The sequence below is a fragment of the Seriola dumerili genome, unplaced genomic scaffold (assembly GCF_002260705.1).
Source record: "Seriola dumerili isolate Sdu_G_001 unplaced genomic scaffold, Sdu_1.0 BDQW01005691.1, whole genome shotgun sequence".
Lineage (NCBI taxonomy): Eukaryota > Metazoa > Chordata > Actinopteri > Carangiformes > Carangidae > Seriola > Seriola dumerili.
This window is the reverse complement of record NW_019179946.1, coordinates 10,084-34,928: the sequence shown is the minus strand read 5'-3', so window position 1 is coordinate 34,928 and position 24,845 is coordinate 10,084. Positions and strand designations below refer to the sequence as shown.

Sequence of the window (24,845 nt, the reverse complement as noted above, 5' to 3'; positions counted from 1 at the left end):
TAAACTGTCTTTGTTGGTAAAGAATATAGTGGCTGAGATGATGAGAAATCAAGACAAAACTGCAAACAGATGATTAGAAAACCTGGATATGATCAATACAGGTACGATATATCATATTATATAATCATTTAATTATATAATGTTTATTAGGGCCCATCTGGTAGTGTTGCATCTTTATATTGGCATATGTTTATAATATTACAGTCTCATGGTTCATTCAGCTGTCCTGAGCCTCCACTTAGGTCTAAATGAAGGAAGGCGGTGTTGGTGTGCTCTGTTGGCAGACGACCAGTACCAGGATAATATAACCACCCAGGGTGAGTGTCCAGTAACAGACCTTTCTCCACAGTCTGTGCTGCAAGAACAGCAACACAAAGACACACAGGCTACTTGATTTTTCAACCCAGGCAACAACTCCTTTCCGATGTATTATCCTCCTGTTGATGTTGAAATGTATTAAATGATTTCTCTGTTGTCTGCTGCAGGCTTGCCTGTGTGTCCTCAAATCTGAACTCAGTCATCAAATCTGGCACCATGGAGGCACAGTGTGTCTGAAAATGAAATGTCTGCTTTCTGGTCTGGTATTTCTGGTCAGGTGAGTGAATTCCTACCAGCACCATCAACTTTTTAAGCTGTGAATAAGTGAAGTACTGCATCAACAGCCAAAAGCAAAATTTTGATTCTGGCACTAAATGGAATAGATTTCCATATTACATACATATTCATTACTTCAATATTGCATCAAGTGGAGTATCTTATTTGGTTTACAATTTATGCTGGATGCCAAGTGGCAACGTTTTTTTTTTAAAACAGACCACACATGACAGATATTATTAAATTAAAGACTGCAGCTGATTTTTTTTTTTCCCCCCAATCAGCTTTCAGTGGAATAAAATGATTTTGCCCATCAAGCAAATGATAAGAACAAACAGTGGCATTAAAAGGAAGAAAGATCACACTGTCAGGTATCAGAACTGAGCCACAGTAAAGCTAATTCTCTCTGGAAGGAATTCCAACAGACAAAACAAAACAGCTGATTTTATTAAGTTTCTTGTGGCATTTTGGTTATCTTTTTAGGCTATTGACAATGCGTGAATGCACATACACAAACACAAGCTATTCATACTGTACTTCTACAATATGCAGAAAACAAAATTTAAAAAGTATCTATCTATCTATCTATCTATCTATCTATCTATCTATCTATCTATCTATCTATCTATCTATCTATCTATCTATCTATAGCCTTCAAATCGGCTGTCATGCATCAAACAGCCAAAACTTCAGTCAGGACTCCTAACACCACTCAGTTGTAAAAACACATGTAAACACAGATGACTGTACCATGTCTGTCACGCAGGGGTAATGGTGTAAACTTTGGCCAAACTGTAGCGATGAAGAAAAAACAGTAAATAATATAGGTTTTAATCGACTTCTTGGTTATATTTATGCAATGTTTACGCTTTCAGTGGTAACAGAAGTGCTTTAGTCGTGTTTCCTGACAAGTTTGCTCTGCATTGAGTGTATAAAACTGAGCCTGGTCCCCGGATGGCTGAATAGAGTAGAACAATCCAGTAGGCAGAGAGTGGACGACCCAAAGACGCACGGTTAGCAGACAACTATCAAACAACGGCGGCCTGACAGTGATTTAAATGAACAAATTATCTTCACCGTCAAACAATGTGACCGAGTGAGAAGAACACCTTGCTGGGGACTGTCAGAAACACATGACAGCCAACTTTGGTTGTTGTGAGAGGCGCACCATGGCATCTCAGCCAAGGTAGGAAGACACAGCCGCAGCTAGCTGCTAGCAGCTGGGGGCTAGCTTCTCAGCCCGACTGGGTAACTGATGGTAATTAGTCGGATATGGTTAGCCTGCACACCAGCAGTGCACTTGACAACGTCTCGATGTAAAGTTTGAGTTTGAAACTCTGTGAAAGTGTCAGAAGGAAGGTAGTCTGGGTGTGGTGATTTTCTGTGGTTAATGTAAAACTGACTGGCAGGGCTTTAGCCTGATAAGCTGTTCGAGGAAGAGGTGGAATCAGCTGGAAAGAGCAGGCTGGTGTGATTTTTACCAGCTGGTCATCGGGGCTGCTGTGTTTACACCAGCTTATTTTTGCGTAAGTTAAGGTTTACATGTTTAGTTTTGAAGCAAACAGTACGGCTCCTTTACACAATGATTTGTCAAGCCGTCGTGTTTGACTAACTTGGATTTAGTTGGATAACAGCGGCACACAGGGTTGGACTCGGTAGTTAGTGTCTGTATTAGTTACATTTAACCCTATATCCCTGTCAAATCACCCAAATATACAGGATATGGTGACTGAGAAGGAGTCACAAATCACCCACTCTCTAGCATCAACATATTTGTTAAGATATAACAATCTGAGCAGGAGATATCAAATTTAATTTGTTTTCCAGTTTCTTGACAATGACAACTTTCTGCATGCCTGTCTGTCTTTCAACTAGTCGTAATTGTGCCCAACATTAGTCTTATTTACTAATATAATTATGGTTGCAACTAGTGACTGTTTTCAGGAAAGCTCACTATAGGTTATTTTTTTTGATTAATTATTTTGTCTATAAAATTTTGTCTATTAAAGAGTGACAAACGTAAACAAAATGCAAATATAATTGACCACAGCCCAAGATTATGTGTTCATATTGTTTTTTTTATTCACCAAACAGACCAAAATCCAAAAATGGTAAGTTTACAATCAGATGCATCAAATCCTCACATTTGAGTTTTAATCAGCAAAAACAAAAGACTAAAATGATTAATCGGTTGCAGAAATAGTAGCACATCAATTTTTGTGGACTGATTAATTGACTAATCACTGCAGCTCTAATTTAGATAGCTGGCTAGCCAGCTACGCAGAGCAAGATGGGGATTATAGCTGATGGAGAGGATAGAATATTGTCATTTAGAAAGTGAGTCTTGAATTTTTTAGTGGCTGCATTGTTGCAGCAGGTTGCTCATGCATCTTACTTTGTACATTGATGGAAACAGTGCGACTCAATTGATTCAATTTCATCCTCGCTGAGATTGTCCACAATTTGGCATCAATTTATGGAAGGAGAGCATCAATACGTGCAAAGCATGGTAGTGAGGGAAGATGTTAAAAAAAACAAAAACAAATCAAAGATATAATATCTAACTTTTCAAGCAAGCAAAAATAGTGAAAGAATGCATTGGAAGCTGTATATTTTGGACTTTTGATCAGACAAACTAGACCTTTCAAGATGTTACCTGCAACGTTGTGATTGGCATTTTCCAACATTATTTTTTTTTTTTTTTGATGTTTCATAAACTAACTGATAAATATAAAAACATAATAGTAGATGCAGGTAATTGTTGACTGTTAACTTATTGCTGCTGGCAAGGAGGGCAAAAATACTTCTTCTTTTCAAAAAACCTTCTCAATCATATTTTTCATAATATCGAATAATATAAAATTATTTTTGGTACATTGTATGTATGTATGTCACAAGTAAAACTTTGAACTACTACAATACAATAATATAATTATATCTTATTTAAAAAAAAAATACTGAAACATAAAATCCAACAATATGATTATATTATCAAAAACCAAGAGTGAGAATGTCACTCTTCACCTCTTGGATTTTTCATTTTATTAGGTTGCTTTAAATTAAATCTAAATTTTTGTTAAATCCCACCAGCAGAATCTTGTACTTAATTTTGGCACTCGTCCATCAGAGGTGGTTTCTGGTGGCTTCTTTAAATTAGATAATGATGTCAAATGTCTTAATTGACTTGAGCCATATATCCTGAAGTTTGGTTCTGGTGTGTTCTGTTACGGGTGTGACTGTACTGCTTTGTGTGTTCGGATTTTGTGGCTGCCATCTCATGCTGCTTTGAATTCCACTGTGTAACACGTTGTTTTTCTAAGTGTTGAGCTTTCTTGAATAAGCACTTATTTTTTTCACTGATTGAAAATCAAAGTTCAGGTCTGTTTGACCTTTGTCAAAAATGCAGGACTACTTTGCCTCCCAGGGTTGGGAGTTTCTACTTCTCTTTTGTTTGGGTTTGGCTGTTTCAGTATCGGTACTGCTTTCTTGTGGGTTATTCTGTGATGTGGACAGGTTTTCAATTCACCTTTTTATTCCACAGTTCAGCCGTTAATGAGGTTTTGTCATCTGCAGTAGATAAATTGGCATGCTCAGAGCTTTCACTCACCATAGTTGAAGATAGTCAGGGCATCTGCAGGTCTGAAAAAAGCATTAACTTTTTTGTTGTAGTTTTGTGCTCAAAGTCTTCAATTTCATTAACCAAAGTCTTGAACTTTATATATAATATACAGTAACTTAGATAGAAAGCTCAATAAATTCATAATTCAAAATTCAAACATTAAATAGCATTTTATTTGGTATTGTAAAAGTCTTGTGCAATCTTAAATTTAATTGAATGAATACTGCAGAAATCCTGGATAGTACATAGAGGATACAGCAAATAATAACTTGTTTTTAAGATTTTTGTCTGCCAACCTGCCAAAAGATGCTCAAAATAGTTGACAGTGGCCCAAAGGGGTTTATGTTGTGCACTTAAATACAGTGTTTTTACAGATGTTACTAATTATTAAGTGATTATAGTTTAAATAACTGGTAGATGTGAGTGGACAGTTTATGTTCCAGCCTCATAAGTAAGTCAACCCCTCATATCGCTCTGGGTAATACTGATGTAAGGCCTGTTACTGGGCAGTGCCAGCTTGTGCTCTCCTAGTAGTTTGTCCCGGCTCTCTGCTACATTAATGAGTGAGTGCTCATCTGTTTGGCCTGGTCCCAATTCTGTGTTGTTACACTTGTTGCTATGGTAGCATCCCATTGGGATTGCTGTAAGTGAGGATGATCAACACTTTGTTTTGGGAGAGAAATCACAAATTTTCAAAATGTAGATGAGTAATCAGTTCACTTTAGTATATTTAAAGTATTAAACAGGACTTGAGTCCATGCGGCCAGCTGTTGTTCCACAATATAATTTACCAGAGTAAACACATTTTTTTTGCCATTGGCACAATATCAGGACTAGTAGTCGTAATTATCCATTTGATGGCTGTATGGGCTGCGTGTCATCTTTGGGGACTAGAGAGAACAGATGTGAATGTTGTGATGAATCCTCACGGCATCTGTGAGTCTAATTACACTTGTCTGTAGATATGATTGGCACTGTCTTCTCCCATTGGACACTGCTGCTCTGCCCCTTGGGTAGATAAGTCTGTGATAAAGATGCCATAAAAGTGCAGTCTTTAATTTTCTGGTGTCTTCAGCCAAAACTGATTTTATCATAATGAGTCACATTCATTATTCTGGGTGTTTAAAAGTTTTAAAAATTGTAGAAAACCTAAAAGAAATACAAAATACAAAGTAAGGAAAAGGTTGTATCATAATCTCAGCCATTGGTCTTAGCATGATGGTGGAACTGGGTAATAGTGTTAGGTGTTAAAGTGGAAATGATGGACTGTCGAAGAGCTTTCTTTCTCTGTCATGTCTTACAGTGTATACAATGAAGAAAGGAACCGTCTTCGTCTCCAAGCGTGGGAACAGAGGAACCAAGAAACCAGCCAAGCCAAAGAACTCAACCCTGAGAATGTGCCACTCTTTGGGGAACCGTACAAGGTAAATCGAGCTCATCTTGGACTTGTTTTTACAGTAATACTGTTATGTTACCATAACAGTATTACAGTACAGTAGTTTTAAGCTGCCTTAGCCTCATGATTGTCAGTCCAGTAGATAGTTATCCTCTCTTCTCTGATCTGGATTTTGGCAGCTGGACAGTCACAAGAAAATCTACCTGAAACTGTTCCAAGAATATGATTTTTTAAAAGTGAGGGGAACATGTCAGTCTCATCCTCAGTGGAAATTACGTCATTGTTTGTAACGTTTGTAACGTCACTGTTTGATAACACCCACATCTTTGCTTTGAAAATGGTTTCTTCTGATATATATCTATTTAGAGGATATGCTTTTGACAGTCTGTTTGATTATGATCTGTATGGTGCTTATAGATAAGGGAAACAGGGAAACATTGTTCAGAGACTTCAAACACTGATCAAATCTTTCTGACGATGGCATCAATGAAGGCTTGATGCTTGAGTGCTTTTTTAAAAATGTACTGTTGTGTAGTGTTACTTGTTTCCTTATGACCAAGAGTTAAATTGGTCCAGTGTAATTATGTTTTAAAAAAAAAAAAAGAAAAAAAAAAAGAAAAGGTTTTGTAAGCTTTTTAACACAGCTAAATGTTTGCCTCTTCTTTTTGTAGACAAACAAAGGGGATGAGCTTTCCAATCGAATCCAGAGGATGCTGGGCAGTTATGAAGATGTGAATAGTCCCTATCCCCTCGCCAGTGAGCCTTTACCCATTCCTACTTATGTAACCTTCTCACAGTCAGATCAGGGTCAGCCAAACACAGATAAATCAACCAAAGCTCCATTCCACCACCAGGTCCATTACATGTCAACCCAAAACCAGAAATGCCCCTCTAGTAGCAGTTACTCCTCTCAGCCCACAAGGACGTCTGCTGCCTCTTCTCCTAACCAACATGGACATTCATCCACTTTCTCAAAGGCTTCCTTGAACCACAGTCAGGGCGGCCACCCCGGACACCCAGCACATCAACAGAAGAAGAGTGAGGCCTTCTCAGATCTCAGGGAGCGTGTCAGCCTTGATCAGGAAATGTCTGCTCAGTCTCCTGATGCTAAGCCGCTACCCTTCCTACATTCCAGTAACCATGATAACACTGACACGGACACTAAGGACACCTTTGATAGACATCAGCTTCAAGAGTCCTCAGATCACCCCTCTGAGTCTTCCAGCACCATGGATGTTTCCACACTGAACATTAAGCAATCCCCTAAAGATGCATCTCTGCCTCAAGCCACCAAGACGAACGCACTACCTTCCCAGACCTTCCCTCCACTCCTGTCCTCGAAGCAGCCCAGCGTAGTCATGACCCAGAAGCCAACAGCCTATGTGCGGCCCATGGATGGTCAGGACCAGGTGGTCAGTGAGTCACCTGAGCTTAAGCCTTCCCCAGAGCCATATGTACCACTACCAGAGTTAATCAGCAAGTCTAACCCCGGCAAAATGAAGATACTGCCACAATTTTTGGAGGTGCGTGTATTATCTAACAATGTAATCTAGATTGTAAAATAAGCCAACAGTATTTAATAGTAAATAGACACAGAAATGAAATGAAATGTCTTTATGCTAAGAGAACCAAAGTTTTAAACCCAGAATGGGCTTGTGGGAAATTGTGTTCCTTGAAGGCTTCTAAAAACAATAATACCAAAAAATGAAATGAATTAAAAATGATTACAACTGGGGTGAAATGCACAATATGTGAGTGAGCAAGGTTACGTTGCAGGGCTGGATTTGTAATAATTAGCGTTATTACAAATGTCAGTGCGATTTTGTGAATTCGATTTTCTTAATTTTAGTTATGAACCTGTAAATTCTTGTTATATTTCGGCTTTTACTTCAGATACAATCAACTATTTAAACACTGCTGCACTGTGAAATATAAAGGTTGGACCTGAAGTATAGTGTGTAGTATTTACTGTACTTAATGTTATATGACTGATTCCTGCTTTTTGAAGAAAATTATTAAGCTGTTGTTGGAGTAAACTTACCTATTCAGTAACATACATATTGAGATATACTGTACATGATTGTGTTGTATCAGGTACTAGTGAATCTCTTGTGTGGTGCTTCCTGTGACTGTGGTGCAGAGGATAGGACAAGGGAAGACGCACTGATAATTTCTCAGCACTCTTGTCTCGGCTTTGAATAGACTGTGCTATGGGCTAAGAGGATAGTGTGTCTGCTGGTCTCAGGATGTTCTCTGAAACCTCTTCGTAGTTTTGATGTTTCTGCTTGACTGTTCAGGCGTTTAAAAAGGCCTTGGACTGTCTTTGTTTTGGAGAATTTGGCTGAACTCCAGTTCAACTCTATTCATCTGTTCTCTGTCACACACAAACACACACACACACACGCACTCAACCCTTGCACCTGCAGCTCTCCACACCTCCCCCTTACCCTCCAGCAGCAGCAGCAGTACAGCAGCGTTGAATGTGCTGCTGTTTTCACTGCTGGGACTAATCCAGTGCAGGATAGCTAGGCAGTGACTCATTCCCCTATTTCTCACTAAGCCTCGACTCCTGAGTTAAGTTCCACATTTGCACTGGGTCATACATAAACCATTTTTAAAGTTTTGTAGTTTTACCCTTAAGGGCCACTGTTAATCTCAATAAAAAAATGTTTCCTGCACATATATAATAATCCACCATGCATTCCTGAGCACATAGTCTCATGTCTAACTCAGGTGCGTAGCATGGTGTGTGGCAAGTAGCCTGTGGTTTTTGTTTTATATGTGACCTCAGCTGCTTCTGATACCTTCACCCCTGGGCTCAGTCAAACAATAAATGAGCTTTGTCACCAACTTACATAACTGCTCTGGGGGCCCATTCACTCTGACCTTATCTCAAACACTGTCCATTCAGAAGGAAAAACTGAAAGAGAGGTCTGAAAACAAACTGAAATGCAGGCTGTTGACTCATTCACACACAGTATTTATCTGATGTTGGCGTCGGCCTATGTTGCTGCCTGATACGGGGCATTGCGTCACTCATTTGTTTGAGGCTGTAGTGAATAGAGATTTAGTATAGGACTGAAATATATTGACAGATGTTTCTAATGTTTTGTCCACTCCATTTTATTAAGGTTGGTCTATTCTTTTTCTCTGCTCTGGACGGAGACTGTTTCAGTGCTTTTAGGCCTGTAACACAAAGATTAGAAAGCTTTTGCCAGAAAAAATAGGTTGTCCCAACATCTTATGCCAATATGGGGTTTTCCTGTGCTATACACATTTTCAACTCCCTACAAATTATACCTACAGATGAGTAGCCATGTGGCAGGTTTTAAGATAAATGACAGCTTTTACAATATAACTGGCAGTGCCATTTACCAGGGATAGATAAGGCGGTAAAGGAGTGAGGTATAGTTGGCAATGTACAAGTGAGAAACCTGAGAGTGTGAAAGGCAAATTTAATGTTAAAAGTTTGTTTTAAAGTTTTTCTCCTGTTTGGTCTTCATTTTATAATTGCATAGAGGTTTTTTCATTGTGATTGCAGAAACTCATAATTATTCCTTTCATTTCTACAGACAAGGACAAATGAAGTTCAGTGTGTCGAGGACATCTTGAGGGTAAGTCCATCTGTTCACATTTTCATTTACTGACTGATAGCTGACTGTTGTCTTTTATTGTTATAATAATGTAACTATGGCAAGGGCTTCTTTATATCTTGCATTACAGTTCAAAAGTGTTTGTTGTCTGCACAAATATACATGATTATTGACCCAAGTAGCATTCACATGTACATGTGTGCACAAATTAAGACACTTAAATGTACACTTATTATATTTTAAGGTAATATGTTTTTCAAAACATTTTTATATCATGGATGCCCCATATTGTGGTGTATTTAAAAACAAAAAAGCTATTTAAATGCAGTGCAAATGCAAATTTTACTAGTGCACAAATGATGAATTTTATGAATATCATTTTTAAATAACCTATCAAACAATGTAAACAACAAAAAACTGAAATTGACAGAAGTAGCCACAAACAGAAAACAGAAAAATAACTATATATTGCACATACTGATATATACAAATGTTTGTTAAAGTTACATCAGTTACCAACTGAACAGATTTAGTTTGCTTGTAGATAAAAATGATTGAATAAACATCCACAAACTTTGAAATAAGGTGCGCTCTGAATTAATCATCTTGATATATGATATAAAATACACCCCCCACCCTGAGTTGTTGAGCAACACATTTCTAGTTGCTGACCCTATGAGCTTGAGCAACTGCAGATAAACTAACTTTTCTTTAGCTTTCTCACAATAGTCCCCTGCTCTGGTTCTACAGTATTTTCTTTATCAGAGCTTTTCTGCGTGTTTTCACAATTCCACTGAGTTTCCAAAGATCAGCGTGTGGGCTGCTGATCTGTCCTGCGGAATGATTGAAGATGTTATGAACTTAAAGAATATTCAGTAGTGTTGTATTTGAAAATAAGATTTCTATTCCTTGATTATTTCCAGAATCATTCCAAGCCTGGTGTATTATTTTATGTAATTTGGCTATGTAGACTTTGGCATAGCGTTGTATTTCATTCTTACAGAGTTTAGTTTATTTCATGTCTACTGTTGACCATGGATTCAACAAGATGCTTATTGCTGGATTATGCTTAACCTGGATTCCCCTTACCGTGCCACCTTTGGTCCTTTTTTTTTTTTTTGATGCTGCTTTGTCCTGTATCATTCTTGTTCTTCAAAACATCAGCACGCCACATGGGCTTCATCTGTTGTAGCTCGTTCAAGACACTGAGTCTGATTCGTGATGCATTCTGATGATATTCTGCCCACCAATGCTGTGGTTGGATGTCTGGTTGTAGCATTTATTTTTCTTTGAAGCATTTGGGCTTTTCTTCTCTAACTCCTCTTTTCCACATGCTATTTGCATCCAGAGGATTAACAGCGCAGGTGTTGTTTGCTTTTTTCACAGATATTTGCTTATGAGACATGACATTTGTTTGGAGATGCTAGAACCAGTTTGACCAGTACCAAGTGTCATGCCACATTCTCAGTTACTGATGTGTTCAGAACCGCCTCAGATCGTGCATCTTGATTTGGTTGTGTATTTGAAACAGGAATTGTACTTTAGTTGCAGACACACCAGTTGATGTTCTGCGAGGCTAGTCGTGCCTGTATGTATATTGCATACTATTAAAATTATAATGCATAATACGTGGATTACATTTGAACAGTGAGATGAGATGCTGTTGGTTGCTTCTGGGTCTTCAAGTTGCAAAGAAAAGGATCTATTATGTGCTCCATACTATATCTGAAATATATATGGGGGACAGTGTGACTGGAGAGTGCACCTGCATGCACTAGTGTTTATGTTGCATAGAGTGGCACCTTTTGTTGTAGTTGGACTATGCTGGTTGGCTCCTAACACATATGACACTCATTTTATTCCCCTCCTCAGGAAATGACCCACTCATGGCCCCCTCTTCTGACGGCTATTCACACACCTTGCACAGATGAACCCTCCAAGTCCCCGTTCTCAGCCAAGGTAAGTTGAGACTGGTTGACTGGTTATGCCCATTACGCACATGTACATTGGAGGAGAATTCTTAGTTGCATGAATCCTCTCTCCGTGCCAAACTTGCCCTGCCTCATCAGATTACTGGTTGAAGGTCACTGTAAAAGAGGACAGAGTACGTCTCGATTGTTAAACTAAAAAGTATTGTCATGTGGCTAATGCCATGCATCATTGAAGTCCAAGCAAAGTATTACTTTCCAAAAGTATGGCCTCTTTAGCAGAAAAATCCCTCACCGATTTTGTGTCTGTTTTTGCGGTGTGGTGGATGAAAGCTCTCTGATGGCTGCTTGTAGACTTTGGTGCCAGAACCAGCGTGCTAGAAGCACTGCAGCTGTGCAGTGGCCTTCCCCATTATCAGATAATATACTGAGCACATTCATGCTTCCCAAAGATGAACCCTTTCCACCACTCAACTTGTCAGCTGCACAACAAAGGTTAGGTTAAATTACTGAGCCACATCTCCTAATCTCACATGCAGATTAATATGTCATTTGATGGGGACCCTCATGAGGGGGGTTGGTTTGAATGACCTCATGGCTTTTTTTCTTCACTATCCTCAGTGCAAATTTGTCATCACCTCACTACTGCCACAGCAGGTTATAAGGTTATAAAGCCGCAACTAAAAGGGCCTTTTTTTTGTCTTCACAGGAAGCGGAGCATGTTTCTTCTTGCCCAGGACAAAGTGAGTAAATTAATACTGAATGCAAACCAGGGTTAGACTCTGTTATGTGTGCAGGTGTTGGCAGCAGGCAGATTGATCTGTCATCAAGAAATATCTACAGCCTGTAGATAAAGTTGGAGGTTTGATCATCATCTATGAAACTTGGTTAGACCTAAACATCACCTTCTCTTCTCTTCTGTTTTCAACTTTTAATATTTGGGGATTAAAGCAGCATCTGTCCTAATAGTCTCTAGTCCTATGTATTCCTCTTCTTCAAAGCAATGTTTCTATGGCAACTAGTACAACCAGTATGCCCTATTCTGTGAACTGACCACAAAATGCCAGAGGAGAGAAGCAACCCTACAATTTTATCTCAAATTAACCTCAGCCAAGGGGAAGAGTGTATTTTGCTCTATTTCAACTTGTTTATTTCTCCCCCATGTAATCTTATTTATCCGTTGACTTTAAAGGAGTTATTTATAAGTTTTGCCATTGCTGAATAGCAAAGGTTAGCATTAACAGCTATTTACTTATTAGTCCTGCCAAGAGCTTCAGCCATCATTGCGTTTACAAGACAAGAGGTTATAAGAAGCGCTGCTTCTTCAGGGCAGCCTGGATGTTACAGTCACACGATATCAAATTGATGGCAGTCTGACTGGGCTGGGGCTAGCTGGTTAGCATGCTAACTCCAGTAGAAGAAAGTAAAATGATATAAATGAAATAGAGGCTAAACAAAAGGGTTGCTCTCTACTGCTGGAGTCGGCTCATGGCGAGTTTGATGCTGAATGTTTCTTCTGGACTGATAAGTAAACAGCTGTTAATACTAACGTTGGCTATGTAGCAATAGCAAAACGTACAAATAGCTCCTTTAAGTGCTTCTGGCATTAGAAAATAAGCCAGGACTGCTGGTATTAGTCACTCAGCTGCTTAGACAGTAAATACTCAGAGACCAGAAAAATGGTGCATAATCATATCATTTTCATGTTTTGTTTATTTTAATTTATTGGCCACCATAAGTGTAAATGTGACAATTTAAGACATGAGCTTTAAAAGCCAAACTCAGGTCAGTCAGTGCTGATACTGATACTGATACTGATACTGATACTGTCTGCAACAAATGTGGAATTTAGGGTCTGGAGTTTAAGAAATGCTAACAAAACATTTTAGCAGCAGGTTACTGTGTTCTACCTGTGGCAATGAAGCAGCAGTCTGACCTTGGTTTGAATAATGTGGGAAACCTGATATCAAGACTTTAGTAACTGAATAAGGTGCAACGACAGTTGTATAATCTTTGATCCTGGAGATTTTTTTTTTTTTTTTTTTATCAACGGTGATATGTTAGATCTTATAGTGAAATAGACTAAACTGCATCTACTAGTTCAAGTAAAACATGTGCTTTATAAATCTATTAGGAAGCATCGCTTTTGAGTTAGGTAGTTGTTTTTTTGTGTGTGTTGTGTTGAGTGACATGCACTTACATTGTTTCTTTCTTTTTGTTTGTTTGTTTATGTCTTTCCAGAAAGCTATGACCCCTCTCCTCCTCTTCCTCTTCCTCCTCCCCCTCCTCCTCCTCCTACAGATCCATCCCAGCTCAACCAACAGAGCTCCTCAACGTAAGTGACTTGGCTCCTCTAAAGGACTTTTTTTTTTGCTGTCATTTCAAAACATGACAGAAGATATGCAACTGAACTCAAAGTTACTGAACTTGAGAGACTGTTGCATACTTGTAGCTTTGGTGCAGTTTAATCAAGCTGGCTTCTGACATGACAGTGCTGATATAGATTATACTTTTTCAATCTTGCAGTTGCTGTGAATTAAACAAGTTCACATTTTAAAGTAGCATTGTGTGTGTGTGTGTGTGTGTGTGTGTGTGTGTGTGTGTGTGTGTGTGTGTGTGTGTGTGTGTGTGTGTGTGTGTGCACTGTAGTTTCTTTGAAAAGCAGCACATTCCAGCGGGGTAGAGTCTGCCAGCTCCAGCGATTCAGAGAGTAGCTCAAGATCAGAGTCGGACAGTGAAAGCGCCACAGAGGAGCCGCCTGAACCCCCAGCGAGCAGCTCAGTTAAAACTGAGGTAATTTGTCCCCTTTGTGTATCTATACATATTGAGTAAAGGAGTCATGAACTCACATTTTCTGAGTTGTTTAATTTCTTTGAATCGCAATGTTTGTGTCTTTTTGTAGCCTGAAACTCTAGCAGTGAGCCACGGTGATTGGCAGTTGGGGAACTGGATCAGGTCCAACCAACAGAACTCGAGCACTGAAAGTCAAGGCGGTACTCACGTCTCCGGGAGCCCCACTCACAAACAGTTCCTGCCCACTCAAAGCTCCAAGCACTCCAGTGTAGAGGTGGTCGACCCCACTAGGGAGTCCAAGCCTCAGCTCTCTTCTCACCAAAAACAGCTCGGTAACAACCTTGCCAAACCCCAGCAGTGCAGAGAAAGCCATCAGGAGAACTGTTACCAGCAGAGTAGCCAAAAATCGCCTTCCGCTGATTTCAGGAAACTGTCGTGCAACACGCACTCCTCAAAACCAGCAAAGGAAAGTCGCCCAGATCAAAGTGAAGCAGCTGTAAGTGTTAAGTGTGAGGAAGTTGTAGCCACAAGAGACAAAGACTCGTCTTTCACAGATAGGCCCAAGGTAAAGACGAAAACAAGACATTGCAAAAAAAGCAAGGTCAGCAGTGACTCTAAACAAGACGATAAAAGGACTAAACACACGTCTCTCGACAAGCGGAAGACTGGATCACAGCCTGAGGTTGCACTTGTCCTGTATGGTCATTGTCCAACTTGTGGTGTGAGATATCCTAACCCCTGTTCCTGCCCCACCCAGAGTCCTGCTCAGCCTGAACAGTTGTCTCCTGTCCCACCAGTAAGAATCAGTTGTAGCAAACCCAAGGCAGAGAGCACCTGCCAGAAGGGCGCCAAGAAGCCTAACAAAACGAGCCACAAGCACTCAGAGAAGACTCGACATTCAGCCAAGGGTTCTCGGGACCTCCACAGGCCTCCTAGATCCCTCCTGGTGAAGATCGAACTAAGTCTGCTGTCAAGAGTCCCACAGACGTCCGGCAAGAACCAGGACATACCCAGCAATGCAAAAAGACCAGCGCTGGTTATAGAGCAAGAGGGAGGAGGCAGTGATGCATCTACAACACACAAACACAGAAAAACCAGCAAAAAGAGCATACCTCCAAATGTAAGAAATCTGAGGGTCAAGGGTTGTTCTAGTCAGCACATGTTTACATAATCAAAGTCCTGTTTTTATTATAATGTGTGATTTGTTGTCTTCTAGGATGAGGTAGACAATAAAACTCTCCCGAGGAAGAAACAGAAGCTGGAAAACAAGAATACCTCGTCAGCCCACGATTCTATCAAACTCGAGTAGGTTTCCTAAATCAGAGTATTGTTTTGACTGGGGGTAACATTACCCTTATTAGAATTAAATGTCCTTTTTATTGTGGCCATTTGTGAATCAGCTCAGTCAGATCTTATCAATCTTGTCTACAGAAGTTCCAGCAATCCAGCAGAGGACCGGGAGAGAAAGAAGGCCAAAAAAAATCCTGTATCTTTGCAGCAGCCTGCAACACCCAAAGACTCTGTTAAAGACTCAAAGTTACACAAACGCTGTTCTGTGGAGACCCAGGAGTCCAGTAAGGAGGCTGGAAAGAGCAAGGAGGCCTGCAAGCACAAGAAGAGGAGTATAAAACACACAGAGCACCCACACTCGGAAAAGGTAACTGTCGAGACTTAGGCACCTTCATTATGAATATTAAGTTATGTCATTTCCCTAGACAAACTTGGTTGCTGCCAGAGAAGAGGCTAATTAACTTCTTCAGGGAAGTTATTACATGAAAAGGGAAAACATTCAAATTTTTTTCTGCATCTACAATCCTAGCAGAAGTCTTCAAAGAGCAGCCTCACCGTCCCATCATTTTCACAGTCCAACAAGGAAGTTTTGATCAACAGGCCCTTGCTCAGTTTGGAGGACAGGTAAGACTTTCTGGAAAGCTTTTGCTTTGTGCTCTTCACAAAGTGCAATACTTCCTCTTTTCCCAGACTTCACCTGGTTTTGTCTGTTTTCCTACGAGGAAAGAAAATCCTCAAAACAAAGACAGTCCTGAGATCTTAACCACAGATTTGTAGAAGACAGAGTTGGTTTTAGCTGTGTACCAAAACCTTTGATGATACATTTTGGTGATAGCTGGTGCCAGCTACGTAATGGAAACTCCCAACATGTAAGGAGCACAGCTAACCTGGTGTCCTGAAAAGCCACAGCAAGCACCATACTAATCATTTTAAATGTTTTCACAATGAAATGCTCAATGAATATGAGCCAAGTTTTCCCTTTATCTCCTGTATAGCACCTGGCTCATCTCTCTTTGGCTGTACCTCTAAATTGTGATAGCATTTGGACCCATCAATATAATCAGTGAAATGCAATTTGTAGGGAGTGGGGAGACTGTGAAAAGTGCAGTGAGATTGAATGGTAACATTTAAAAATTGTAGTGTACTGGTTTAGTTTCTGATTGTCATCAGGAGACGGTCTGATCTTGGATAAACTCATGTTCTTGGAGATTATTAAAGCTCCGACTTTAGTCGCTTTGGCCACAAAAAAAATCAGATGCTTTTCAGGAAATAACTGCTCAGATGATTCAGTAAGTGAAAGTAATATTTCTGATTTTTATCCATTTTAGAGCAGATCACTTATTTACAGAAAGTTAAATAGTATTATGAATTGTTAGTTGTATGTTGCTTCTTTCACCTGCAGGAAGTATCCAGTGAAGCATTACATAAAGGAGGCCAAAAGACTGAAGCACAAAGCAGATGCAGAGGTAGGACTTTTTGTGTTGTTTGTTTGTTTTGAATTCATGTTCTAACATATACTGCAGTCTAAACAGCACTTCCAGTAAATAATAACCAAGCTGTATTTGTCTGTTGCTCTCTCTCTGCAGTCAGATAAGCTCAGTAAAGCTTTCAACTACCTGGATGCGGCCATGTTCTTCGTCGAGAGCGGCATTGCCATGGAAAAAGATCCCCAGGTTTCAATGTCTTCCTACACTATGTTTGCAGAGACAGTGGAACTCCTCAAGTAAGAACCCACTTTCATCATACATGATCTGTTTTTATTTCTTCTTTTTCTTTTCTATATCTAAGTGAAATTTCAGCCTCTAACATGAAGGTTTTGGCTTCATGTTTCACAGGTTTGTGCTGAAACTTAAAAACTCGGTGGACCCCTCTGCTCCACCCTCAGAAAAGGACTTTTTAGCTTTATGGTAAGGTGTAGATGATGCTTTATGTGCTGTTTCTATCTATGTGGAAACTCATTGTTGAAGCTGCAGGATGCGGTGCTGTTGAATTATATTGCAGTATATTGAAAAGTTGCTAAAACATTAAAAACAACAGCACTAAATCGTTTTATGTGCCAGTTAAATCTGCCACTTAGTATTTGACACCGTCTGTGTAGCACTTCTTTAGATGGGCAGTATAAAGAATGTATTTTAATGTCCATTACTGATCATGCTAATCCAATCGATTCATGATGAGTTAAACTTGACACAAAACACAAACTGAGCACATGCAGGAAATCCCAAACTTCAAACTTCAAGTTCATAATAAATCATTACTGCTGTTGAACATCTACTTTTAAAATGTTGTAATTGGAGAATATTTGTAATTCGTTTGCATTTAATTGTTGTCCAGATGGCTTTTTGGCTTTGCTCATGTGCCAATGCTTCAATGAGTAGTGTAGATACTGAAAATGAATTTAATATTAATATACATGGTTTGGGGTTAGGGTTAGCTTTACAAACAAAAAATATGATCATGACTTAATGAGACAGTGTTCATTAGTTTGTTCTTAGTATTCTGTAATGAATCATTTGAATTGTGAATCATTAATAACATTGAATTGTGTCTCGCAGTTTGAAGTGCCAGTCTCTCCTGCAGATGGCCATGTTTCGCCACAAACACAAAACTGCACTCAAGTATTCAAAGACCCTCACTGATCACTTCAGTGTAAGTAGTAAGATGTTACCACAATTCCTAATTGCCAGTGTAGTTATACTGAGGTAAAAAAAGTACCAATTAATATTTTGTTTTTCCAATTGAATTTCCGTCTCAGAACTCTGCTCAGGCGTCGCACGATCCTTCTTTCTGCACATCAAAGTAAGTCATGTAGTTTCCATGTTACATCCAATAAGTGTAGTCCAATAAGATATCATGGTTATAGTTATAATACATACAAAGTCCACATCTGATCTTTCTCTTTAACACGCCCTTCTTTTCTGTACCTCTCCCCCTCCCTGCCTCCCTCTCCCTTAGAGTTGCTGGCACCCCGTCCCCAATGCCCGACATGCCGTCTCCAGCCAACACATCCACCAGCTCAGGTCCTGGCTCCAACCACAGTAGTAGCGGGTCGGTTGCGGGCCCCGTCGGCAGCACTGTGGCAGTTCCCCAGGCCATTGAACAAGTGGCATTCAACTACGTCAACATCACCACGTTATTCCTGAGCGCTCATGACATCTGGGAGCAGGCAGAGGTGCTGGCACACAAAGGCAGTGGTAAGTGGAGACAAGTGTTGCATGTATATATCGTACTATAATGTGACCGAATTTTTTAAACTGAATTAGTGTTAGTGTTTTGTCAGAATGTTGAGACGACACCTACATGAATCTCAAAAAGCCCCTTGATATTTGCAGTGACACAGCTTTAAAATGGATGTTTTTTTGTTTGTTTTTTGTTTGTTTTTTTTGTTTTTTACAAATGCTCTGTGACCCTCCAAATTACTAAGGTGTATTTAAATTTAAGCCAGAAATGTAAATGAGTCCAGCGATGTTAAAAATTGTTTGTCTAAATGGATTTAATGGTCGACTGTATTCAAGTTCTTTTTTTTTTTTCATTGAATATCAGTGAAGAACAGCACAAATAAACACTTCACAAGAGTTACGTTCCTGTTAATCCAGTCACAGTGAGTGACATCAAATAAAACTTATCTCACACATAATGACCCATAAATGATAAGCCAAGAAAATAGTGCATACAAATTGAAAAATACATAGAATAAAAGATATTTTAAAGAGTAATAAAATAATAAATGAAAGTAAACAAATAGATAAATTAAAGATAAGAAAAACGAAACAGAAACAGAAGCAACAGTTTCAGGTTTCTCAAAATAGGACCCCAGATTTAATAAAAATGTATCCACTGACATTTGATTGGAGTAGCTAAAAGTGAAAGTTAGCTCATGTTCCCATGCAGTTATTATAGTTAAAGCTTGAGATGAAAGGATACATAACTGAAATAGATCCTTTCAGAGATGAGTTTAAAGACACTGTATAGAAATTGCTGATGACTGTTATCAATATTTTATCAATCCTCAGGGAAAAATCTTATTTTCATATTTATGTTTTATGAATGTTTCTCATGTGTTTTAGGTATGCTGACAGAACTGGACACACTCATGGGCCCACTGAGCCTAACTTCAACTATGAGCTCTATGGTCCGTTATACAAGACAAGGTGTCTACTGGCTGAGGCTGGACAGCCAAAAGGTAAAGTGACCAACAACCTGCTCCCAGTACTGGACGCCTGCAAAACAATCGTGCTGCTTCTCCCTGCCTTTACTTCACATCAGCGTGATACCAACCTGAACTGTCCCTCAGGCATGTGTCTTTTTTTCTTTTTTTTTTTCACATGGACATCTCTTCAAAAAGGCAGACACAGATGTCATCTCATGTTTGTTTTTAAGGTTAGATTTGGATACGATACTGATTATTGCACTTGTTATTTGTACTTTTCTCTCATTTTCACTTTGGTGTCTCTCTCTCTCTCTCTCTCTCTCTCTCTCTCTCTCTCTCACTCCCCCCCCCCCCCCCACCCCACCCCACCCACTCTCTCTGGCACTGTAAAAAACACATAGGCTCCATCTGGTGTAAAATGCATGTTTCATGTCCAGGTTTAACGTTTCTCATTGTTCCTCTATCAGCTGATGTCATGGAATTATTTGCAAATCAGGGCTTTAATAGTGACCTTAACTGAATTTGGATGGAGGTACATCAGATATAACCAAAAGTGCCATTGGGTGGTGGTGGTGGAGGAGGTGGGGGTTGGTGCAAGCACTGACACAGATCTTATTATTCTTATTATCACATCTTTGTTACCATACATTTGACTTTGATCAGGCAGTAATCACAGGACATGGAGGAAATTACCTGAAAAACTAAAGGCACTTAAATCATTGTTGAAAAGTATCATTTTTAGACTTATCACTTCACAGTTTTTTTTATTTCATTTCTCTTAAAAAGAGATTTAAGTTTCCCTGTTTCAGTCTGAAAGATTGGTTTGATTTGGATTCAGGGATTCTATGATTTTTAAAGTCAGCATTTCTTTCTCCCACAGCATAACCCATGAGAATAATGTAATAATGGTGACATGGTCGAATCTCGACCGTGTAGGAAGTAGAGATATGTCAAATATGGGCAAAGTATTGCAGCCAAAAACTGCTGAAGTGTGTTGCAGAAGCACCAGAGTGTAATGTTAAATCAGCATTCAAGTTATTTATTTTAGCCCATTGCATCTTTCACAGTTCGTGTGCAATAATGAAGTGCATTATGAATAAGAATAAACAAAAAATGTGTTAATCTGTTCTTCCAAGACAAGATACATATTGTATGTAGGTTGAATTATGTATAGATTATTGAGACAAGATGAATCAGGTCATATTGAAATCAAATTCAACATATGAATAATGAGATGGCAGAGCAGGGAAGGCTTTTTTTTATGTAGGACATTTAATGACCGTTTGTTTTTTAGGCCTTACCTTTCTGCTCCTGGAAGAAGTTAAGTTTGTTTCTTGACTCTTGTTTGTTCGTGTCGGAGTGACTGATGGTAGGACATTTCTGAGACGTGACAGACCGGTGACTCGTGTTTCTTATGTGAAATGGTTTTGGTGTTATGGTTGACGGCTGCAGCTCAGGGTCGCAGACTTTTTCTGGCTGTAGTACTGTTGCTGGTAGTGACTAACAGTGTCTACATTCTGTCCGAAGCTGACTTGATTTCATTCTCAACAGCTTGTTTCTTGTGCCCTCCTCCCAATGAAAATTATACAAGCGTCCATCTTAAAGGATAGGTTCACGTTTTTTTTTTTTTTTCTCTCATGTTCGTCTTAAAACATCATCCCTCGTGTCCATACTGGCTGCGAACAGATCCCATTTTAAAGCGGTGTAGGTGATGGGGGACAAAGTCAATCTCCAGGCAAAGCGATAATGAGACTTAAACAGTTTGAGTTCATCAAACCAAGGAGGGTATTTTCTATAGTCAGAGCCATATTAGTACCAAAAATATTTATACTTACTTACTACTTATCCTGTTTAAAAACATTAAAAGGAAAAATTAAAAAAGGTTAATTTTCAAAGTGTACACCTGATTTGTCTAACTTTGACTGCTGAACCTTTTATATTAGTGTCAGCTCAACTTGAAAATTCTTTTTCACACAGAAACAGGACTGGATTTTGTCTCCCCATCACATCTCACATTAAAATTGCTTTAGGAAGGCTTCTCTTTGCAGTCAGTGTGCACAGAAGGAATGATTTTACAGCGACCACTAACCCTCTCAAAGTACATATGGGCTATTAAGATAGAATTTAAAAAAAATCATTGCTGTCCTTTTAACCACAAATGTGTCTTGCAAGAATAAAAAAAGAGGGAATAATTTTGCATCCCTGACTTTCCGTATGTATTGTGATGGCTTGAGTTGTTCACATTTGTCAGTTTGAGTTACCTTTCGAGTATAGTGGGACGACCACAATCATTTAACTGAAACTACAGTAGTGTTCCCTTTTATTTGTTTTTGCACCAGTAAGCTGCTTTCCTACATGTTCCCCAAGTTTTAGTTGATTTGTAAATGTTTCCTAAACCTGTGGGAGTAGAATAAATGGCCAACTGTAGCTTATTAAAAAGAGTATTTGTAGTTAATTTCAGTGCGCTGTTGTACATCAGACCGGCAGGACTGTGCTAGTCTTTCCTTGTGTTCATCGTTTTTGATTCTAAGCAATAAAGCATGAGTTTTGTTGGCTCAAAATTTAAGTGAGTTGTTGACGTAGTTATCACAGGGTGTTATTGATACACTGGGGGATACAAAAATAATCAGTATGACAGTGATTTGAGAAAAGAAACATTGGTTTAGATTAGCGCTTCTTTTGGAACGAGTGCCATTGGGTTGTGAGATTTTTTTCGCTTGTTAATTCAGTTGGTGTGTCCGTGCAATTTCACGCTAAAAGGGCTGAACAAGGACCACAAAGTGTTCCTCAATTTATTTTCTCATATAAACGATAAAGTGATATTTTTTAAGTGAGGAGTATACTGGTGCCATGGAATTAGGGTTTATTTTTACGTACAGATCGTCAGCAGGCTGCTATTGTATTGATCTTATCCATGGATGTCTACACTGCACACAAAGTGAAAACACACAATTCGGCATTTGACACACTTAATAATGTGATTTCATCTGTTTATTTTTTTGATGTTTCTGGGTCTTTGTCTTTCCAACCTGTGGCTTTATTTTCATTATCAACGGGTGTTGGTGCTTCGTTTATGAATTACTCTAAAACAAGTTTACACTTCTTGTCCGAATAATTAATTACTGGAAAAATGTTCAGAAAGGTTTTTGAAGGATGCTTTTTTTCCTTTTTGTGAAATATGTAAAGAATTTGTGTTGCAGTGTACACAGATGAATAAACACTGGAAATTATTTCATTTGTCATTTACTTTGATTTTTCTCAAAAACCCCAAAATTACACAATTTCATATTTGATGGTAAAAGTTTTTATATAGCACATATAAAGATTTACATGTACAACGTTTCTGAATTACTCTGGACATGTTTCACAATTATTGCTGTAAAAATAAAAAAAAACTTCAAATGTAAGTGCAAGACATGAAAATGAAGTTTTCTTGTTTAATACACCATTGTTATTGGTGTATTACAATATATACAACTGCTTAATCTTTTAACTACATTATTGTTGATTTGTTTAAAAAAAAAAGAAAAAGAAAGATGTACTGTACAAAACTTGAATGATGATTTATGTCTCCGATTCTCCTCCAAAGTTGGGGTTGGTGAAGGCAGGCTGCAATAAAAGAATGACACCACTTAGCATTTAGACTCCCATAAAAACTGCACCATGTTTCCGTGACAGACCGTAAAAGGCTAGTCAATAACATACCACATCGATGTTACTGGTTGTTCTTGTTGGCAGGCTCAAGGCGCTCAGTTTATAACCCCGGACGCTGAAGACGTAGTACAGCAGTCCGCCTATCAAGGTGAAAATCACGATGGCTGCGATGACAGCACCAGCTATCACCCCTCCATCTGTACAAAGAGTATGGAGGTAGATTTATTTCAATGAACAGATCGACAATCCCTGCGTAAATGTGTAAACTGTAAAAATAGAACACCTTCCACAAATACAAAAAATGCATTTGCGAATTCACAACAATATCTTGCAAAGATAAAATGTATTTCTGGATACATTCAATTGTGAAACAAAAAAATTGTTTGTGGATCTCAATTCTAGATCTCATAGTATAGTTAGTCATAAAAAAATCATAATTTAGTGAGACATAAAAGTCACACTATAATAGTAAGGCATAAAAACGTTACTACAGAGTTGTCTAGTGGTTCTGTCATCTCCCCGGTGTTTTTGCCTGCATTAACTCTTTGTTCTCCTTTGCTCAAGAAGACTTCCTGATTTGTGCGCTGCTGATCCTGCCACTTTCCACTGACGTCACGCTGCACCACCCACCTGCCTCTGGTCTCCAGTGTCCTCCATACTCCTGCCTTGTGTACTCACCAGACACCTGGATTTCCCGGACCCACTCCCCTTCTACATTCACCATCACTATTGCCTTTTCCCCCGTAAACGCCCTTGCAATGTTATTGCTGGTGTGTTTTCTGTCCTGTCATGCTCTGGGGTTCAACATCAGTTCTGACAAAAACTTAACAGCAAGGCATAAAAAGTCATAGTATAGTAAGGCCAAAAAAAACGGCATGGTAGAGTAAGGCATTGAAAATGTTATAGTATAAAACGACAAAAAAACGTCATAGTATGGTATGGCATAAAATTGTCAAAAAAAGTCATCATATACTATGGCATGAAACGTCAAAAAACATCATAGTATAGTATGGCATAAAATTGTCAAAAAACAGGATAGTATGGCATAAAACGTCATAGTATATTAAGGCATAAAATTGTCAAACGTCATAGTATAGTAAGGCATAAAATCGTCAAAAAACGTTATAGTATAGTAAGGCATAAAATTGTCAAAAAACGTCATATTAAGTATAGCATAAAATCGTCATAAAACATCATAGTATAGTATGGCAAAAAATTGTCAAAAAACATCATAGTATATTATCTCATAAAATTGTCAAAAAACGTCATAGTATAGTATGGCATAAAACTTCATAGTATAGTAAGGCATAAAATTGTCAAAAAATGTCATATTAAGTATAGCATAAAATCGTAAAAAAACGTCATAGTATAGTAAGGCATAAAATTGTCAAAAAACATAGTATATTATCTCATAAAATTGTCAAAAAACATCATAGTATTTTATCTCATAAAATTGTCAAAAAAAGTCATATACTATGGCATGAAACGTCAAAAAACATCATAGTATAGTATGGCATAAAACTTCATAGTATAGTGAGGCATAAAATTGTCAAATAACGTCATATTAAGTATAGCATAAAATCGTCAAATAACATCATAGTATAGTATGGCAAAAAATTGTCAAAAAACATCATAGTATATTATCTCATAAAATTGTCAAAAAACGTCATAGTATAGTATGGCATAAAACTTCATAGTATAGTAAGGCATAAAATTGTTAAAAAACATCATAGTATTTTATCTCATAAAATTGTCAAAAAAAGTCATATACTATGGCATGAAACGTCAAAAAACATCATAGTATAGTATGGCATAAAATTTCATAGTA

At 38.5% G+C, this 24,845-nt stretch overlaps 1 protein-coding gene across 1 annotated transcript; it reads left to right on the top strand.

Annotated features, from left to right (window-relative positions):
* The first annotated feature begins 1,666 nt into the window (after positions 1 to 1,666).
* Positions 1,667 to 19,493, top strand: LOC111239873 (AF4/FMR2 family member 1-like). The gene is made up of 20 exons (XM_022769797.1): positions 1,667 to 1,780; positions 5,517 to 5,637; positions 6,281 to 7,132; positions 9,182 to 9,223; positions 11,075 to 11,161; positions 11,840 to 11,873; positions 13,432 to 13,465; positions 13,657 to 13,661; positions 13,796 to 13,939; positions 14,049 to 15,043; positions 15,140 to 15,228; positions 15,355 to 15,580; positions 15,749 to 15,837; positions 16,616 to 16,679; positions 16,800 to 16,936; positions 17,049 to 17,120; positions 17,769 to 17,862; positions 17,969 to 18,012; positions 18,169 to 18,407; positions 19,281 to 19,493. The coding sequence occupies exons 1-20, from the start codon at positions 1,728 to 1,730 to the stop codon at positions 19,403 to 19,405; spliced, it is 3,546 nt and encodes a 1,181-aa protein (XP_022625518.1). The 5' UTR covers positions 1,667 to 1,727; the 3' UTR covers positions 19,406 to 19,493.
* Positions 19,494 to 24,845: the final 5,352 nt, after the last annotated feature.